Source organism: Mesocricetus auratus, unplaced genomic scaffold (genome assembly GCF_017639785.1).
Source record: "Mesocricetus auratus isolate SY011 unplaced genomic scaffold, BCM_Maur_2.0 Super-Scaffold_100020, whole genome shotgun sequence".
NCBI lineage: Eukaryota > Metazoa > Chordata > Mammalia > Rodentia > Cricetidae > Mesocricetus > Mesocricetus auratus.
In genome coordinates this window covers 26,948,227-26,968,482 of record NW_024429201.1, presented here as the reverse complement: position 1 = coordinate 26,968,482, position 20,256 = coordinate 26,948,227, and the positions used below count along the sequence as shown (strand labels likewise).

Sequence of the window (20,256 nt, the reverse complement as noted above, 5' to 3'; positions counted from 1 at the left end):
CAATGATAAGATCTACTGCTCATGCCTCCCTCTTGCCTGTCGTCTTCCTCACAGAGGCTGCTATGCCAACACAGCTTGGACAAAGCCATGCTTCCACTTCAGCCAGCAAAGGTGACCCCACAGAATGTTAGCAGCTGGAGTGCCTTCTGTAATATAGGCCTCATATTAAAAGTGCTGCAGGCAAATCCCCATTGCCCAAGGGTGCTGCTTTCCAAACTGAAGTGCACATCTGCCAACTATATTATCTAGAAAATGAAATTGCACCTTCCCGGGATGTAAGTTGGACCTAGTGAGTCATAGACAAAGAATCACAGAGATCCTATGTTCACACAAAATAATCAGTGAGAGAGGTCTGGCCAGCCTTTAGTTTCTCCTTGATTCTCTGAAAAGTCTTTGAAGTTTTCACAGTGAGACTGTTACGGGGTGGATACAGAGTTCCCATGCTTGACAAGAAATGACAGGGCGGAGGCTGCATCCCCATCCTTTGCTTCACATGGAAGAAGAAGAAGGTGTCTCCCCTCCAGCCTCACGCTTAGCTCCCTGGATTTAGGAAGAAGTGGAATGGGCACATTGGCACACCTCTGTCCCATCTCTACAGAGGCAAGAGTTGGCTCCCAAGAGCCACTCTGGGGATCCAGATACATGGTGCTATGACAGCTGGCTGCTTCAGTCAACATCGACTGCAGAGCACCTTTCCCAGATCAATTAGTTTTCCAGTTAGTGCCTTCTTATTTGGTAGCACATTATGTGCAGAGGCATGACAGGCTGTGGTTTGCTTTGAACCACAAGACATACCAGCGTCTCTATCCAAAGTGAGTTCATTCCGGGATAAAACTGGCAATGATTAACACAGTTTGGTCCAACAGTCGCACAGGCCAGGCAGTGAGAGTGGCCCACAAGACTAGACTGTGTGGAAGGGAGTGAGGCAGCAGAGAGATGCCCGAGACCTTCAGATGGCCTCGGCTTCCAGGCAGCACTTGCTCTCAAGTTTATTTTCAGGCACACAAAGTGTACTTTGTGGACTAGGAGCCATCATGATGGATGCCAGGGTCTTCTCCTCAGAGGAGCCACGGTGCAAATTTCCCAGGCTACCGAATATATTCTGCTGATCATGCAAGCAGCATAAGACAGGAGTCACTGTCAATCCACACATTCCTGACCAATGAGACAGGCAGCCCAGGGAACCTTGAACTTCGAACAGCACGTTACAAGTCACTAGATTTTTCAGTCTTATCTGGGTAAAGGGTCAGGTTCAGACTGGAGGTACCATGGAGCTGCCAAGACCTTTAACACACACAACTAGCACGTGGGCATCGGTGGGGGAGCTGGAACCTGGACACGGCATTCCCAGGTTTCTGGAGAGCAGCTGAAACGTTACACCGACATATTGATTCTTTCAGGTTACCTACTAGACACTGTTTTGACCATGTGATGAAATCTCCAAATTAGGAATATTTCTTGGTGCAAGATAATTTTCACTAGAATGCCTTTATTACCTGCCCTTGATCTCTTAATTTTTGAAAAAAAATCAATAAAAATTCAGGGGAATTATAACCCCTACACCTTATTCATTGAATTAATATTTCATAGAACTTACATATATTAACTTTTACTGAAAATAGATTCTTCTCTCATACAATACACTCTGACCACAGTTTCCCCTCCCTCCACTCCTCCTAGATCTCCACACCTGCCCTATACTCCATTCCCACTCCCCCTCCATTTCCTCTTCAGAGAAGTGCAGCCCTCCATGAGACAGCAGCCAAACAGGACAAAATATGATACAATATGACAAGGCAAAAGCCCTCCTAGACTCTATACTTCCACAGAAAACATATGAAATGAGAAAAATAAACATGGATGTCTTTCAAATGAGACCTGTTTTGATCTTTTAATTGAAAGAATTGAAGAAAAATTTTCACCAGCATGTTTCATGGAAACACCCATAAATACTCTATTTACTTGAGTTAGAAACCATATGGTATGTCATCTGCTTTTGCAAAATTCACATTGGGCATCTATAATTTAAGGAAGCAGTAAATGACAAACCCGAAGATAAACTTTCTTCCTCCAGGTCCTCTTAAAACCTGTCATGCTACAAACGGAGCAAGAGCAAAGAGAATACACTCTGGCTTCGGAGAGAAGGAAAGTTCGATTACAGCATGAGAGCACCTTCAACAACATCATGAAGGAAAGCAGCAGGTTCAGTGGTAAGACTACACACAGGAGCTTTCTATGGCTGTGGCACAGCAAGGGGGCTTTCTTAGAGCATGTGCTTTCACACTGCAGCTTGCATGGCACTAGATCTGTTTTCTGCAGACCCAGGCAGTACAGAGGAAAAGGACTGGGCATTCAGACTATCCATGGTGATGTAGATCTCTAGACCGGAATTCCTCTGGAGGAGGAAGTGGGCAGCAAGAGACGAGGTCTCGGTGGTTATTAGCAATCAAGCCCTTAGTAACATGGGGGATGAAGGGGGCGGTGACCAGGACACACTGATATGGAACTTCATAGGTTACTAAGCAGTTGCTCATCCAGGATTTAATTTGAACCATATAACTTCTCAATGCAGAAGGAAAATCCAAGCAGGAAGAAGCCTGCTGGAGGACCCCCGTGATAAGAATGGAAGAGAAAGTGTGCATTAATACTTCCTAGTGCTTCCCACACTGACTCTGAGTAGTCCTGTAGCAGTTTCCTGAGCTCTTTGATGTCACAGTTCTCCTTCCAACTCTTCACTCTTTCTTTGTATATGACTCCATCTCTAAAATCCCAAGAGAGAACATAGTGTTAGAGAGGAGAGGGAGTGAGCCAGCCCTGGGGTTAGAGAAGCCGCTAGAAGTTCCCACGCCCCTGACTCTGGAGGAGGGCACAGAGAAAAAGGAAAGGGGAGAAGAGGACAGGAATAGGTCAGGGTAGAATGAGGAGAATGAAGAGGACAAGGCACACAGGCAAAGGCCAGAGGTGAGAAGGTAGCATATCAGAAGTATGGATGTCTCGTGATGACCAGGAGGCAATATCAGGGTCGTGGAACAACCCCACGGAAGCCCACTGGGTGGGAGAGAAATTTTCCAAGATTTCTACCTTGAGAAGATGGAGTCTTCAGGGAGCTTAACCTCAATGGCATTGTTTTCCATGACAGAAAAACTTGGTCATGATTGAAGGCTGATTGGGGTGGTTGATATGGTCATTATTGAAGTAGGAATTGACTTTAAGGGCAAAAGAACATTTATGTTGATGTTGTATTACACGGTTTCTGAATATTGCTATGATTTGAAAACTTCATAAGAGCAATATCCACTATCAGTTACAGAAGCAGAGACTTCATCATTAAATTTACAATGCTTAGAAGAGTTTCTTTACAAAGATGGTCTTGGTTCCAAGATGTGTTTTAGATGCTTTTTTTTCTAAGGACTGAAGTAGCTGAAACGTGAGAATACTCCTAAGGCAGACAAGATACCCACTAATAAAAAACAAAGCCAAAAAGGCAATGGCCCCAAGCCCACCTTGTTTTCTTCTCAACATTGAAACTCCGGGAAGGAATGAGATGATAAAGACCCTCACATCTGCTTCAGTCTTAACTCAGGGAAATGCCAGGAGTTCATACGGATCCTAATGAGTCTGTACAGTTATCCTACCTTAACTGGCCTTCCCTTCCACACAATCATTTCCTTCAAAAATGTCTCTGTCCTTCCTGCAGTTGCGCCACCTGAGTTCTTAAGAGGAATGGAGCAATTGGTCCCCCAAGAGTCACAAGGTTCTTCAGTAATTTCAGAAAGAAGCTCTGATGTCCCTGCGTGTTTTTATCCCGAATCTTGCAAGACTTTGCTTCACCCTCCACAATTATCACCTCACATGAATGTCCCATGGATCATTTTCTAGTGCTTTAACTTGAGAGCTCTAGATCAAGAATTCTCAGGAGGAAAAGTCATCCCTGGGCTGAGTGACAGGCTGTTCAGATGGTCTGGTGCTTGCTGGAAGAACTGAATGTGTGATTGTGGATGAGATCATGTACTGTCTTGTGGATGTCTGGCTCCCTCCTTCTCAGCACCAGGAGAGAAAAAACCCATCAGTTGCTTAGTTCATCTAGTACAGATGCATTACACTCCTACCATGTGCAAGGAACATGCTTGGCATAAGAGACAAAAAAAGATGAATAATGCAAGGTCTTTCACTTGACAAACTCATACCCTAGTGCTGGATATGTGAATAGCTGTGAAATAATGCAGACAGTGATCGAAGAAGTGCAGGCTCCAGGTTCTGTGGGCCCAGGGTCCCCTGAGGGCGTCCAGAGAGACTGACTGAGGGAGGAGCTGCAAGAAGGAAGATGAGTTAAACAAAGCCTCATTGCCATTTAGATCAGTTTTCATAGGAGGCTGATCGGAGCAGCTCCATGTTCGCTTCAATTTAGAACTACAGATTTTTTAAAAGTGTTTCTCTCTGACTTAACTTAATCTATCCTAACACAGATTATATTATATTCTTTTCAATGGAGCATCTTTTAATCCAACTTTATCATATCAATCTGGTGTTCATTTTGGAAATGTTACTATCTTCCGTGTCACCAATGATACCACAGAACTTAGAGGCAATTTTCTTAAAGAAAGGACATTGGAGTGTGACAGGGCATGTGGTCTGTCTATTCCCTGTCCCTTAGGTCTCAGAGAGGCTGATTTTGATTAAAAAACATACTCTAAAAGAAGGTAGACAGACCATCACTAGTGAACTAAAGTAGAGGTTATCAACCTATGGGTCATGACCCCTATGGTGGTCAAACGACCCTTTCACAGTGATCGCATGTCAAATATTCTGCATATCAGACATTTACATTATGATTCATAACAGTAGAAAATACAGTTAAGAAGTAGCAACAAAAATAATTTTATGGCTGGTGGTTGCCACAACATGAGAAGTGTATTAAAGGGTCGCAGCACTAGGAAGATTGGGAACCACTGAACTAAGGAATCTATACTGTCACCAGACTGATGAAGCTGTCTTCGCCCTTTGGAGTGCTACATGATAGAAATGAGTGTTGTTAGAATATTGGGAAAGCGAATGCAGACAGTATATTTTCATAAGGAAAGTGGATACACTGAGATTAGGTTTTGTAAAGGGATGATTGGAATGTGTTACTGTACCACTGGATCACTAGGGGTGAGGGAGAATTAAAGTTTGAGCTATTCAAATTGGAGTTTGTCAGTATAAAATCACATCTTCAGAGCATTGTCCTGGTTGAACCTCTCTGGATGTGCAGAATGAAAACAAGAGCTAGAATAAAATGACCTGAATTCAGGTCAAAGTTCCTGACCTAAAATATACAGGACACATGTGAAATTGACCAAACAAAATGATGAAATAATACCTTCAAAACGTTCAACAGGCAACCATTGAACTTGATCACTTGGCTTGCAGAATGAGGTCTGTTTACTATAAACACTTGGCTCTAGTCAGGTCTATGATCCTGAATTGCTCTCTGGATCTGGGGATGCTCTATTTTTTCCCCACTGATAGGCTGTTATCTACAAGAAGACACACTTCCACACAAAAGATACTTGTCCTCTGTCCACTTCTGCATGCTTGCAATAGCTGAGGCCTGCATGTGTTTAGCATGACCAAGGAGTGATTCCCCAGTTTTCCTTGTGTGTGCTGCACATGTCTTTATAAAAGTGAGTGACTTTTTCTTTAGTTGCCTCTCAGAATAGAGGAAACTGCCTAAATATGGGTGTTCCTTTTTTTTAACAACGTTTCTCGGATTCTAAGATCTTCTACCAATTTTTCTTTTTTTTTTGTTATTTCATAGTCATTTAAAATAGATAGTACATGTGCAGGGTAAGGAGTTTACAAAGTGTGAGAAGGCATTCAGTTAAAAAATAAGTCTTCCACCTGTAATACACACAGACGTGAACATGCTCTGGTAGTACAACAGTTAAACACTTTAGATTGCTATCATTTTGTAATATAGTTTATAGACAGTTTCTAATAAACTAAGTTAATATTTTCTTCTGAATAAAAATGTACAATTTGGACAAGCAATATTAAACTGAAACTATCTCAATCAGCACTAACTCATCATGTTTTAAGAATCTCATCTAATAAAATCAAGTTTGCAATCAGGGAGCAGGGTGCGGTGGCGGCACCTGAATCTCAGATAGTCTCAGGGCTCATGCAAAAAAATTGCTTCTGCTTGGGAGTTCCAAGCCTGCCTGCCCAACCTAACAAGGTTTCACTTCAGAAAAATCGTTAGAAACTTGTAATAAATAAAAGTAAAGAGAGGTTAAGAGTTTATGTATCTTTAAAAATCAGTCAGAAAACAAAACCAATTTTTTATAGCAATGTGGTAGACTTGATGTCTGAGGAAAATCTACAGTTTGTTTGCAACTCCATCTCAGCAGTCAGAAAGAAAGGGGAAGCAGTGATGTCAGCAGTGGCTTGAGAATAGCAAAAAAAGCAGACAGAAGTTGTGCTCAACCAGGCAGGTCTTGGCTCTGGGACTGGCAGGTACCCAAAGCCAAAGACTGGGGGAAGAGTCAGGCACTTGTTTCAGGTGAAAGGTGAATCAGGAAATCATGGGAAGCAGTAGTCCCCCAAGAACACTCCTTGAGTCCACTAAAAAAGCGCCCCCTTCAGAGAGCCCTGGTGGGGAGCCTTTCTCTCTTGGCATTAATGTTGGATAGCATGGGGCAGTCATTCCCTTTGAGATCCAATCCCAAGTTTATCTTCATTCAGTGTTGGTGCTAGAAACCCACAACTGACCTGTGTAGATCACATGACCTTTAGTGTAATATGGACAGTATTCTAGGTTCCCTGTTATCATCAGCAGCATATAAAAATCCACTGTGGAGAAGGGACTAGCCAAGCTTCAGAGGTTCCCACAATTTCCAGGCAATAGGGCTTCTAATGAAATACCACAAGAGACTGAAATCAATAAAGACCCAAAGATCTAGAAGTGACAGCGGATGCACAAAGTCTGAATGAGGTCCATTAAGACTATTTCATATAAGAAGATGAAGTAACAAGGCCACTGTAACTGAAGCAGTAAGAGGGGCTTGGGATGCTGTATGGTGCTTGAGTAACTGTCGGATGTGAGGCCTTGGAGTCAGTGTGTAGTGCTATTACCTACCTAATTAGATGAGAAAGGAAAGAGAATCAAAAGCATGGTTCAAGAACAAATCTAGAAAGTTTAACAAAGAAATAAGGAGACTATGTACAAAAATATGTAAGTAACTGGCTATGGTGGCTCATGCCTGTAACCCCAGCATCTGGAAGGCCAGGGTAGGATAACTGCAAGTTTGAGGCTCAAAACAGGCAAGACATTGAATAGACTAAGACTATATATGGAGTTCAAGAGTAGCCTAGTCTATGAGCTGAGACTCCATCACAAAAAAAGAAAGAAAAAAGAAACTCCATGTACACACATGTGATACAGTGCATATGATATATAAATGGTGTGTGTGTGTGTGTGTATGTGTTGAGAATCTAACACTCATTTAACGCAAATTACAGACATGGGGTGGAAGCTAATGGTATAGACAGACATTTAATTAAGAGTCAGCAAGAATATTTGACATACATATGAAAAAAATGTTGGACCTTATTAGTACTCAATGAAATAAAAATTACAACCAACACGAGATACTATTTCACACCCACTAGATTGGAAAACTTGCCTGTTGATAATACTATTTAAGCAAATGGGGAGAAATGAGGCATATCGTAAATAGCAGTTTGTTATGTGAGGTAGTACAACCCAACTGTCTTAGCAGGGTTTCTATTGTTGTGAAGAGACACCATGACCATGGCAACTCTTATAAAGGAAACATGTAATTGGGCTTACTTACAGTTTCAGAGGTTCAGTCCATTATCATCATGGCAGAGGGCATGGTGGCTTGTAGGCAGACACGGTGCTAGAGGAATAGCTGAGAGTTCTACATCTTGAAGGCAACAGGAAGTCAACTGAAACACCGAGTAGTATCCTGAGATTAGGAAACCTCAAAGCCCACCCACACAGTGACGCACTTCCTCCAACAAGGCCATGCGCACTCCAACAAAGCCACACCTCCTAATAGTGCTACTCCCTATGAGACTATGGGGGCCAATTACATTCAAACTACCTCACCAGCCATAGCATTTCCTTAAAGTATTCTAAGAGTAGAGACTATAATGTGGAATGAATCAACAAAGCCAAGTTCCATTAGTCATTGCATAAATCTCTCCGTCTGTCTCTCTGTCTGTCTGTCTGTCTGTCTCTCTCTCTCTCTCTCTCTCTCTCTCTCTCTCTCTCACACACACACACACACACACACACACATTTTATTTGTGTGTGTACATATATGTATGCAAGGTGTGCATGTGCCTGGGGAGGCAGGTCGGGAGCAGTATTACGTCCCTCCATCACTTTCTTCCTTATTTTCCTTGACACAGGGGCTCTTACTGAACCTGAAGCCCAGCCCTAGTATCCAAGCGTTTTCGTGGAAAGAGGCACCGCTAATGAAAGAGATCATTGATATGATCCAAGACAGACTAGGAGTTAAGTGGGAGGAGTTAAGAGGTGGGGGTGGGGTGCAGCAGACAGAAGGGAGGAGTGGAACCCCCCACCGACTTTGAAGACAGTTTTCTCCACAGTAGCTGATAAAAAAACCCAATGTACGCAACAAAGACGGGAGGGAACCTAGTCGGTGAGTTTGAGAGTCACACAGGCTAGACCAGGCTAGACCAGGTCGGAGAGAGCATGGAGGTTACAGGAAGGATTTGAGAGAACATCTAGAACAATGGGAACTGTTGTCACATTTTCAGCAAAGGACTGGGAAGGGGAAAATACAAGAAATAGATCTTCAATTAGTTGTGAATCTAAAACATTGCCTTATGAAGTCGAGTTTAAGGTACCTGAGGTCATACTCTGGTCAACAGGAATGGCCCATTTCCTGTTAATGACAGTTGGGCTTATATGAGCACCCTGCCTACTGAGCTGCACTAACCCAGCATGGTCACTAGAATGTCGAGATCTCCTCATAGCAGCATGTGATGATGTCACTGGGTGATGCCAGCAGCATGGCAGAATCCATATTATTGCTTTGCATCTAGAGCAAATGGTTTCTCATTGTTGAGAGTAAAACCAAGTCTGTTTGTAAATGAAACATCTGAGTGCTAAGAAGCAGAGGACATGGGGAAGGGCAGCGATGTGTATGTCATTTCTCCTGTGCCTGTGCATAGAAGACCACATCCCCATGCTATAGTTTATGGGGCTCCACATAGTGCCAGTGCCCCCTCTGACTTCATATTTCCTTATTTTAGTGACTTTATTGAGGGTTAAATGACGCAGGATAGAGGGTCTATATTTAAAGCAGGTAACTTGAGTTTGTGAATAGATATACAATAGTAAACTGTCATTACCGTCAAAATACTGGCATGTCATCACCAAAATGTCTACCCTTCTACCACCACAGAAAGCTCCAGTTTAGTGGAACCATTACTTTAATCAAAATTATAGTGTATTTACTTGACAGGTGGGGGACCTCTCTCTCTCTCTCTCCCTCTCTATCTCTCTCTCCCCCTCCCTCTCTCCCTCCCTCCCTCCCTCTGTGTGTGTGTGCGGGGGGTTGAGACAAGGTTTCTCTATGTAGTCCTGGCTATCATGGAATTTGCTCTGTAGACCAGGCTTGCCTTGAACTCACAGATACCTGCCTGCCTCTGCCTCCTGAGTGCTGGGATTAACACCAAACCCGGCCAGGTTTCCTGCCTCTTAAAGGGCTCCCCTTGATCTGTTATCAACCCAGACCAAATGTAGCTGCTTTTCAGAGGAAGTCACTCTGAAGAGCCCACTCACATCCTTGATGGAAGGTTTTAAGGATGATGTCATTTTTATGAAAGTGAGTTGTATTTGCTGCAGGGAAGGGAAAGCCCAGGTAAGGTCCAGTGGCTGATCCCACTGTCTCTACTGTCATCTCACAGATCCCATTTGTAGTGATGAAGAAGGAACAGCCACCACCATGGGCACCTCCGTTCAGAGCATTGAACTCGTTCTCCCGCCCCATGCAAACCATCACGGAAACACATTTGGCGGGCAGATTATGGCATGGATGGAGACAGTAGCAACCATTTCTGCAAGGTTCTCAGTGTTGGCCTGGGGATAAGGGCATAGGAAACATGGTTTGAAGTGGTTTTCCTTTTTATAAATTATGCAAAAAATGTGAAATGTTTATTTTGTAGCCTTCTTGCTCTGTGCACAAATCCATGCATTTTTTTTTCTTCTGAGGAAAAGTTTGGCTTTTAATCTATTGATAATCTCAGTGACTGGAGAAGCTGAGAAAGAAGTGTGATCAGCATTGGCTGTAAGCTGTCACCCATTGTGTCCTACCTACCTCCAATCCACAAGTCACAGTGTCCTGGGACCTTTGTCAGGAGCTGTCAGGATGAATATGACACTCAAATGACAACAGAAAGCATTGGTTTGCTTTTGGAGGAACTAGTGTAGAGAACAGACCAATGCCAAAGAACCAGCATCTTCATGAGATACCCACTTTGTTTCCCCACTTGTTGGAGGTTGTGTTTGGATCCTCTTCTCACATAAGAAGACTATGTGAGGTTGAAGTCAAAGGGGTTGTCTACATAGAAAACAGGTTGCTTGCTGATCTAGTGTAGCCATTCAAAGAATCAGCTGTTTTTGAGACTACTGTGGAGGATGTACATCTCCTCTTTTCTGTTTCCATTGTTTCCTTAGCCGCCTGTGTCATGGGCATCCCTTTCTGAAGTCTGTGGATATGTTTAAATTCCGGGGACCATCCACAGTTGGAGACCGTCTTGTCTTCAATGCCATAGTCAACAACACATTTCAGAACAGGTAACATATGCTTCTTGTGACAATTCGGAACCATGCACAAACTGTAGGAGGGTAGGAGCTACATCACAATATTGTCTAATTATTTTTAAACTTCACTCCATATGGACTCATACTTTAGTTTTCTGCTTGTGGTCTTTCACACTCAGGAAAATTGTAATAAATTGTTTTGTCCTCTGGAGTTTTGGGGCATCCAGCTGGCCCAGGATGGTTCCAATTGGTATCCACCACCCTAAAATAATTATTAGTTCTTCCTTCCAATATCTATAATGGGCATGTTGTTTATGATAGACTACATCCAGTTATTTTTGTTATCTCAGTATGTAGTGAAAAGATTTCACATAGTGTTTTCTTCTTTTTTAGATGTAAAAAAGGAGGGTTAATCTCTGTTTCCAGCCAAACTTCAGTCTTTCATTCTTTTAAGCCATAGAACTATTGTTTTTAAGGGAGAAAATGTGTTTTGAACACAATTTAACTCACCATCGCCATTAACTAAATATGTCAATGGATGTGTGTCCCATTGGGAAAGGGAAATGGAAACTCACTCAGGCACTCCCGCAGCATCCTCAAAGTAGATTTGAGTAGTTGTACAGATTTGTTGGCATCCAAAGAGAAAAGCCAGGGCCCTCCTGTTGCTTGGTGGGCGTGGAGGCCGACCACGCCCCATCCTCCTTGCCCACCGCTCTGCATCCCCCCTGCAGTGTGGAAGTTGGAGTGCGTGTTGAGGCCTTTGACTGCCAGGAGTGGGCCGAGGGCCGAGGCCGCCACATCAACAGTGCTTTTCTCATTTACAACGCTGTTGATGATCAGGAGGGAGCCATCACCTTCCCCAGAATCCAGCCCATAACAAAGGTCAGTTGTCACCATGTGAGCTCCAGTGAGCCATAGGCACAGAGCTCCATGCAGCTTTCCTCTGGCAAAAATCTCCAAGAGGTCTGCTTTCTTCTCTGCCTGACTAGGTACAACGGGGTCTTTCCTTTCTTTTCTCCCCACGTCTCTCTGCGATGTACCTCTCTCTACAGTCAGTCTGTGTCCCATTTCTGAATCTGCTATCATGTCTAGGGCATTCTGTCCTTGATGTTTCTCCACAGTCGTGCGAAACCTGTCTTTCTCAACCAGGAGTCAACTTAGTGTTAGTGCTCACCTCCTCCAAAAACCCAGGAGTGAAATCTGTGTGACTTTTGTAGCAGAAATGAAAAAATCTCCACTTTGAAAAGGAAATGAAAATAGCTGTCAAACTCGTTGGGAAACTCAGACGCCAGGAAGTGTCACAGACACATAGAGCCCCAGTTAGTCTATGGGAGGGTACCTAAGGATTGCAGTGCCAACAGACTGGAAACTGATTCTACTTCCTCTTTCTTGAAGGATGATGTTCGACGTTATCAGGGAGCTATCGCAAGGAGGAGAATTCGCCTAGGCAGGTAAAGGACATAAAGCAGGAGGATTTCATGGGCTTTCTTCATCTGGCAAGCCCCGTAACAAAAAGCTAGTGCCTTGAGTCCCTGCTTGCACACAATGGAGAAGAGAGGGTCCTAATGTTCTTTTTTTTTTTTTTTTTTTTTTGGTTTTTCGAGACAGGGTTTCTCTGTATTGTTTTGGAGGCTATCGGTCCAGCCCAGCCTCGAACTCACAGAGATCCGCCTGCCTCTGCCTCCCGAGTGCTGGGATTAAAGGCGTGCGCCACCACCGCCCGGCTCCCTAATGTTCTTAGAAGTTAAAAATGTTTCTTCCTGATTTCCCACCAAAGAGCACACTTAAACAAACAAACAAACAAAAAAACAACTTCAAATGAAGAAATAATATGGTTCCTGTATTAAGCATAAAGAACAAAATTGTCACTTAATATTTTAATTTTTTCAGGAAATATGTTATTTCCCATAAAAAAGAAGTTCCACTCAGCACACAATGGGATATAAGCAAAAAGGTAACAGTGTGACAGTTTGGAATGCTTAATCTAAATGTTATACCATCATGGAAGTAGAAACCTCCTTGTTTAACAGGTCCTGGTTGTACCTACATGTGTGAGATGACAGGGTGAACAGTATAACCCTCCATTTCTAAATGATGCCCAAAAGTCCATCAGCCACTGTTATCCTACCGTCAAGTTTGAACTCTGTGAACATCTGGCATGGGGTGTTTCAGTCTGGTGTCTTGCCTTAATTTGCAGTGAGTGGCATGCTTATGGACTTGAACATTTGTAGAGCAAGAAGGATTACTTGTGGCTCAGGAGATGGTTCTGTGGTTAAGAACACTGGGAACTCTGTTCCAGAGATCCTGGGTTTAATTCCCACACCCACACAGAGGCTCACAACCATTTGTTAACTCCAGTTCCACGAGATCTGATGCCCTCTTCTGACCTCTACAGGCACTGCACACATGTGGTGTGCAAACATAACATGCAGACAAAATATCCTTATACATAAAATAAAAATAAACATTTTTAAAATGTAATTTAGTCATTTAAACATTTTTGACATTAAAATTTAATGTGAGATCCAAGTCTACTTGTAACACACACACTGAAGGGCGTCTGTCTTAGCTCAGAGTACCAACTCAAAGCATTCACAATAGATGAGTGCATGGTTACCTTGTCTGGACTTTGAGACAGAAGTTAGATATTAGCACTAGATGGTCTAGTTTATGCTCAGCATTATCAGTTTGGCTCAATATATACTTCCTCCAACACTGGCCATTAGTGAAGCAGAAAATGATTGATCCCAAGGCTATATGTTGAACACCTAGCTTTAATTTGTGTGTGTGCATGTGTTTTAGGGATCCTTAAGTAATACCAATGTGGAGGCTCTCAAAAATCTGGCATCCAAAAGCGGCTGGGAGGTTACCACCACCTTGGACAAGGTAAGTGCCCAGTGTTTGTGCTGCCCCTGCCCATAGCACATTAAAGCGAGCATGGTGGTCAGGATTTTGAGGCCTCTGCTGCTCTGCTGGAGGGACAGCAGTTTTTGAGAGGTGGGCCCTGGGCTGACTTAGAGTGCTGTACATCCATCCCCTGCCCTCCTGCCTCCTGGCAGGCCTGGGCTCTCACATCCCACCTCTCACTCCCTCCTCCACATCTCCATCCGCACAGACCTGATGATCTCGATGAGCCAGGACAGACGCTTCTGTAAGTCCTCTCTTGACCTAGTGCTCCTTCCTCTCTAGTAGCTCATTCCTTTATGACATCTCTAAAACTAATCTGGCTTGGAATCCTTTTCTGTCATGTGATGCTTCGTCCACAGTTGCTGTGAGTTGGTATTTAAACCTTGCATCACAATTTGGGTTTTCAATGATATTTTTCCAAGCAGATAATAAACCTTTTAAGAAGGAAGCCTTGTCTCAATTTCTTTGTATCTCTCTTAGCATGCAATTTTGGCACATTATCAAGTTGAAATAAGTGTATATCATCTGGGCCTTAATTTTCAGACACTGGAGGACTCTTGGAAACAATGCCCATATTCACTAGCTCTAGGAGACACTCTGCTCTCCCACTGTACTCCCAGACCATGGTAGATGGTAGTGCCTGACACTTGGAAGGTGATCAGGATGGTCAGCTTTAGGGTATGTCTGCTATGACTGCTATTCACTGTTGGTGAAACATTATCCTAGAAAACAGGCAGTCAAGTGTCCTGACTGTCCTGGAACAGTCCAAGTTTGCACCTGTTGTCCCATCATAACTGCAGTCATGCCTCAGTGTTTCAGTGTGGGTGGGCACCAAACAATCCTCTCACCTTAGAATCTAAGTAAATTCGAAGGCTACTCCCTTTGCCATTTTCAGTTCTCGCCGTGCCTTCTGGGTATCTCTTTTTTGTTGTTTGTTTTAGTTATTTCCTTGTTCGTACTGTTGAATCTTTCCAGGGTCTTCCTTATGCCCTTTAGATCCAGCTTGGCTCCCATATCTACTGGGCTCGGTGATGCAGGAACAGTTTTAATAACTAAAGCGTTTGTTTCTCACTGTTGCTCATAAAAGGTGCCTCAATGATTTCTTTTCTTTTCTTGGTAAGAAATCTCACTTTTTTGCTAGCTTCTGAACGTCACCAACAGGTTTTAACCACCCCTACCCAGCAGTCTTACTCTGTAGCTGAACTCAGTATCTTTCTACATTTTCCTCCCAAGAACTTTGGATCAGTGTGTACCAATATTTTACTCTTATTTTCAATGTCATTGGATTTGAAGTCTTATATTTATAATAAAATTGGACAGAACTTAAGGTTTTAAGGCACATTTGATTTTCTATGTATAAGAGTAGAAATAACTAAAAAGAATACAAGCAGCCAGAGACAAATCTAGAAACAGCATATATGCACATGAAATCACTCGAGGATAATACAAGGGAGTTCACAAGCAAGTGAGATATTGTAGTGTTTAACCTATAGAGACCAGGTCTAACTTAGGCAAGTTAAGGTGCAGACAGAACAACAAGAACCCCCTAAAATGTGTGATTCTCATCTCTCGGAAATAGTGTCCTGAGTGAAGACAAAGAGTGTTTTTTGAGTTGAGTCCCCCAGGGGAGAAATTATCATGAGGGCCCTGGCCTGATAGGCATGGATATTTTAAGGAGTATCTGAAGTCTGAGAATGTACTGAAAATGTGGTGAAAACAAAAATGACATAGATTGCCCAAAAATCCTCTCTGGGAAAGAGCCCTGGTATAGGAAGCTGACCAGAGGGGATTTATTATAAAAAAAAAGCTGAAGGAGACAAATTAGACCCAGAATGTCACTTACCCATCCCAAGACCTTGTCATCTATGATAATCCTTTGGTGTCTCTACAGACTAGGTTTCTATAGAAAGCAGCTTCTGATGGGAGGTGGTGGCACACGCCTTTAATCCCAGCACTTCAGAGGCAGAAGCAAGTAGATCTCTGTGAGATCAAGGCCAGCACGGTGTACAGAGTGAGTTCCAGGATAAGCAGGAGACACTGTCTCATCTCAAAAAAAGTAGTTTCCTCTTCTTGTGTATGATGCAATCTCAGTAACATATTTATCAATTAGTATAAAAAGTCTAACATGTTAATTGTGATATTGATTGGCATCCAAACAGAGATCCCAGCAGAGCACTGTGACAGAAACAGTTCCACTGATGGAATCAGGCAGACTTGCTTCAGTGAGTCTGGAGCGACTCATGTTGAGCTCATCTCAGAGAAAAAACTGCCCAATCACCCCCAAACACTGGAGTTAGTTATGAATTGTCCCCATGAACAAAGGAAAGTCATTTTCTTGGATAACTCTTCTTGGAGAGTCTTCCCATTAAGCCAAATCTGGCTGGATTATTTACTGATCTACAACAATGACAAGACACCATGACCAAGGCAACTTGTAAAAGAAAATGTTTTATTGGGCTTATGTTCCAGAGGGTTAGTGTCCACAATGGGTGATTGGAACAGCAGGGAGTTCACATCTCAACCTCAAGCAAGAGGTAAAGAGAGCACACTGGGAATGGCATGGGCTTTTAAAACTGTAAGCCCACCCCCAGTGACACACCCTCGCCAACAAGACCATAACTCCTAACCCTTCCCAAACAGTTCCACCAACTGGAGATCAAGTTTTCAAATGCCAGAGACTTATATGGAGCATCTCATCCAAACCACCACAGTAGCTCTTCTCTGACAAATCTAAAGAGACCCAAAATGGACCACTGCCTTTCTTTGTCTCCTTTGCATCTATAGCATTGGTTCAGGTAGCAGGATAATAAGAAGGACTTCCTGCTGCATTCACCTTCTCAGGGAAGGAATAGATGTCATTCCCTCATCCACTATGGACAAGTCAGTGAGCTCCATCTGTGAAGGTAGAATTTAATGAGTGTCTACTCCTTTTGGCTCAGGATAAAATGTGTCTGCAAGCTGGAGAGCAGCTCACTGGAAAACCACTGGTTTGATTTCCTAAGGCTGTCACAATGGAGGACCACCCATTAGATGACTTAAACATTAGGAATCTATGGGCTCTCTCTCCTGAAAGGGGGTATCTGAGATCAAGTGTAAGCAGGCTGATCGCTTGTGAGGAGGGAGCATTGATTCATCACCTCTCACCAAGCCGTGGCTCACAGAATCAACACCCAACCTCTGCCTTCATCTATACAGTGTCCTCCCCATGTGCATGTCTGTGTCCACCTTCCCCTTTCTATAAAGACATCCGTCAACTGGACCTACCTTGCTGCAATATGACTCCATTTTAGTGAATCGTATTGACAAAGACCCCATTTCCATGTAAAGTCACGTGACAAGGTATGAGAGGTTAGGGCTCTACCATAGGAATGCGGGCGGGAGGGGACCATGATTCAACTCTAAGAAAGTGTTCAGCCCAATAGGATAGTCTCCCCACACCCTGATTCACCAAAGGAAACTATGGCAACCCTGAAGCAAGCATGCAACCAGCTCCGCCAAGTCTGCAGTGCACCATAGCCAGGTCCAGAGACACGTGGTCACCAAGCTTCTCTGGGGATTTTGTCCAGTGGACTTCCTTTCGGTTCTCTGCTGATGGCAGCCATGTGGGGCCCCGCCTGATTTTGTTTGTATTTGACGAGTGCTCACAGTCTAGTCCAGGCCTTTCTTTGCAGGCTGGAATTAAAGATACACACGGCCTGGAAGGGATGCGTTTTTACAGAGGGGAGTAATCACTTGTTTGCTGCCTAAGCTTCCTGTGGTTGATTTCCCATTTCTTCATTGTCATCGTGAGGGTGATGCTATGATACAGATATAAGTTTAATAAAGGTCAGTTCTTCACAGCTTGGTTTCCTTCCATCTGCTTGATTCCTGTGGTTGAAGTCCTAACCTCGTGTTTGTTTGTCTTCTCACAGCTTGTTGCCATGGGAATAGATTATAAGATGGAAAATTTCAACACTAACTTCAAAATACCCTGAAAGAGATGGAGAAAATGAGCAGAATAGAAATGTGCTCCTAGCCGAACACATAGATCTGATAACTGTTTGAAAAAAAAGGAAGAAAGCTCAAAGCCACAGAAATAATATTAGTGTTTAAGTATATGTCAGATGCCTCCTCTGTTTACCTAACAGATACTACATATTAGCAACTGACCTTGGGACTCAGAAAGCAAAGAAAGCTTTGTGGGAAAGAAGTGTGTTCCAGGATCCTTTTGAGAAACTGAGTTTGATCTAGAGATCGTTGGCTTGTTTCCTGGGCATCTTTGGACCACTCAAGACATGCCTGACATCCTGGGAGAGTGTTGTAATTCACAGGCTTGTCTCTAAAGCATTACGGTAGAGGGCACTGGCCTGTCTAGCACCCTGATGACAGCCTGTTTTTAGTGTCTGGAGTCAGGAAATATCACAGAGATAAAGACAGAAAAGCTTTTGGTCTTCATTTTTCATGAAAAAATATTATGCAAATTAACTCAACCACATACTATTTGGATGGCACAGAACTAGCGTCCCATTCAGGCTTCTGGGAACCCAAGACTGAGGTGAAATGATGTTTGGCTCCTTAGCACTCAATGGGCAGATAGATGCCTTACCTGGTGCAGGTTTTATTGACTCCATGCTCATGTGTGTGCATAAATGTGTATGTGCATGTGTATGTGAGTGTCTTTTAAAGCGAAATTATATTTTTCTTGTGTCTTTTAGATAAAAATATATACCTTGGAAGAGCGAGATGTCATATCTGTTAAGGTTGAAAAGCGTGTTAACAGTCCAGCACACACGGCTTACCATCTCTTGTCTGACTTCACAAACCGACCTTTGTGGGACCCCCATTACATGTAAGAACAAACCTAAATTTGTTTTCTTAATCAAGTCTGACATTGTGGGAAAGATAGCTTCAGTTATTATTTCATCTCCGCTGCCCAGCGCATGATATATTTATCATTTGAGGAATTTAGAGGACTTTCAGAGGTTGCTTTACCCAAACTACCACATCAGGTGTCACTGAGAAGAGCAAAGCAACAATTATCACACTCATCTGTTTGTCGTTTATACTGAGTTGGCACACATGGCCCACATCTATTTTGATACCACTCACAGCTTCAAAGATGGTACTGTTCCCATTTCTGAGAGCTGGCAAGGCTGCACTGACAACCGTGTCGGGACCTGCATTGGAATCCAGTTTGGTCAGGCTCTATGGCACACCTTCTTCTTTACCACACAGCCTCAAGGTTCTTGGGGGAGGTGTGCAATGTCTTCCCAGAACTCTTCCCCTGTGAAGCCACAAGTCTCAGGGAGAAGCTAGCAGTGAGTCCTGGAGGAAGGCACGGCGTGCTGCTCTCTCCTGGTTCTGTCTTGATGACCTGATCATGCTCTGCTCCCATCTGCTCTCTCCTGGTTCTGTCTTGATGACCTGATCATGCTCTGCTCCCATCTCCCCCCCCCCCTTCTCTCCCACCAGTTTCTGTTTCTTCATTCCTGGAGCTGTCTCTTGCATTCCAACTTCGCTGGAATATGGTTGGTTATACCTATCCACAGGTCCCAATCTGCATATTTGACACTTTGGATAAAAAAGAATGTTGTGTGTGTGCAAGTGTGTGTGTGGGGGGGAATGTGTGTGTCAGCATCGAACCTGTATAGATTTCCTTTACTTCTTTCTTTAAATAGTATAGCAACTATCAACATACCATTTACATTGCATAAGTGATCTAGATATAGAGCATACTGAATTATTTGCATATATTACAATGAAAATACTGATGTTGCATATAAGGGACTTGAACATCAAAGGCTTTGGTGTTGCCACGGGTCTAGGGATGACTATGGAACTGTGAGCCTTGTCAGCTGCCCTGCAGTGACAGATTCCACTTAGGCCTAGCCTCCAAAGCTACAGAATACTGCAGCATCTCAGACACCTTGTCTTTTAACAAGTTATTTTAAATGTTTCTGTCACAATTCTGTTTGGCTTGGCATTCCATTGAGACTGAACATGAATGGATGGAGAAGCCAGTGAATTCATTTAAATTCAACCGACTTCTCTTGTGTAACTACTTAAGACTCAGGGTCTGCTTCAAGTGCTTGCATTTAGTTCTCACAATAACCCCCTAGACACTAATAACTACAGTATACAGATAAAATAATAAAACAACTTGCCTAACATAGTATGGCCAGTAAGCAGCAATCTAAGAGTCAAAAGCAAGTGTCTTAGCTTCAAAGTAAGCATTCTTTCCAGCATATTACATCTCTACCTGAGTGCTGGGACCAACCTTATATCTCACTCATCTTCAAATGTTTTATTTGATCCTAGAAAAAGATAATTTTGTGGAAGGCTTATTGCGTGCCTCTGGAGTTTTGAGGGAAGTGACCTTGGAGCCACACAGCTGACACCTTCCCTCACATGCAAAATTACTCCTTCTGAGCAAATAGCTCATTCCAATGTCAGCCTTCCAGAGTGTTGTGGGGTGGGTCAGCAGAACCAGTGAATATAGATGTCAAGGAGGAGATCATGCCAATAAATAATGGAAGCAAATGCCTCATTCTAGCAGGTAGGAAGCATGT

The 20,256-nt window shown here is 43.2% G+C and overlaps 1 protein-coding gene across 1 annotated transcript in view; it reads left to right on the top strand.

Annotated features, from left to right (window-relative positions):
• Acot12 (acyl-CoA thioesterase 12) overlaps positions 1 to 20,256 on the top strand; it is a 37,276-nt gene that overhangs the window by 14,676 nt on the left and 2,344 nt on the right. Inside the window, exons 5-12 of the mRNA XM_040728976.1 lie at positions 2,075 to 2,210; positions 9,946 to 10,102; positions 10,715 to 10,834; positions 11,533 to 11,683; positions 12,197 to 12,252; positions 12,692 to 12,755; positions 13,604 to 13,687; positions 18,403 to 18,536. Of these exons, the coding sequence (XP_040584910.1) occupies positions 2,075 to 2,210; positions 9,946 to 10,102; positions 10,715 to 10,834; positions 11,533 to 11,683; positions 12,197 to 12,252; positions 12,692 to 12,755; positions 13,604 to 13,687; positions 18,403 to 18,536 (902 nt within the window). The remainder of the gene's footprint in view (positions 1 to 2,074; positions 2,211 to 9,945; positions 10,103 to 10,714; positions 10,835 to 11,532; positions 11,684 to 12,196; positions 12,253 to 12,691; positions 12,756 to 13,603; positions 13,688 to 18,402; positions 18,537 to 20,256) is intronic.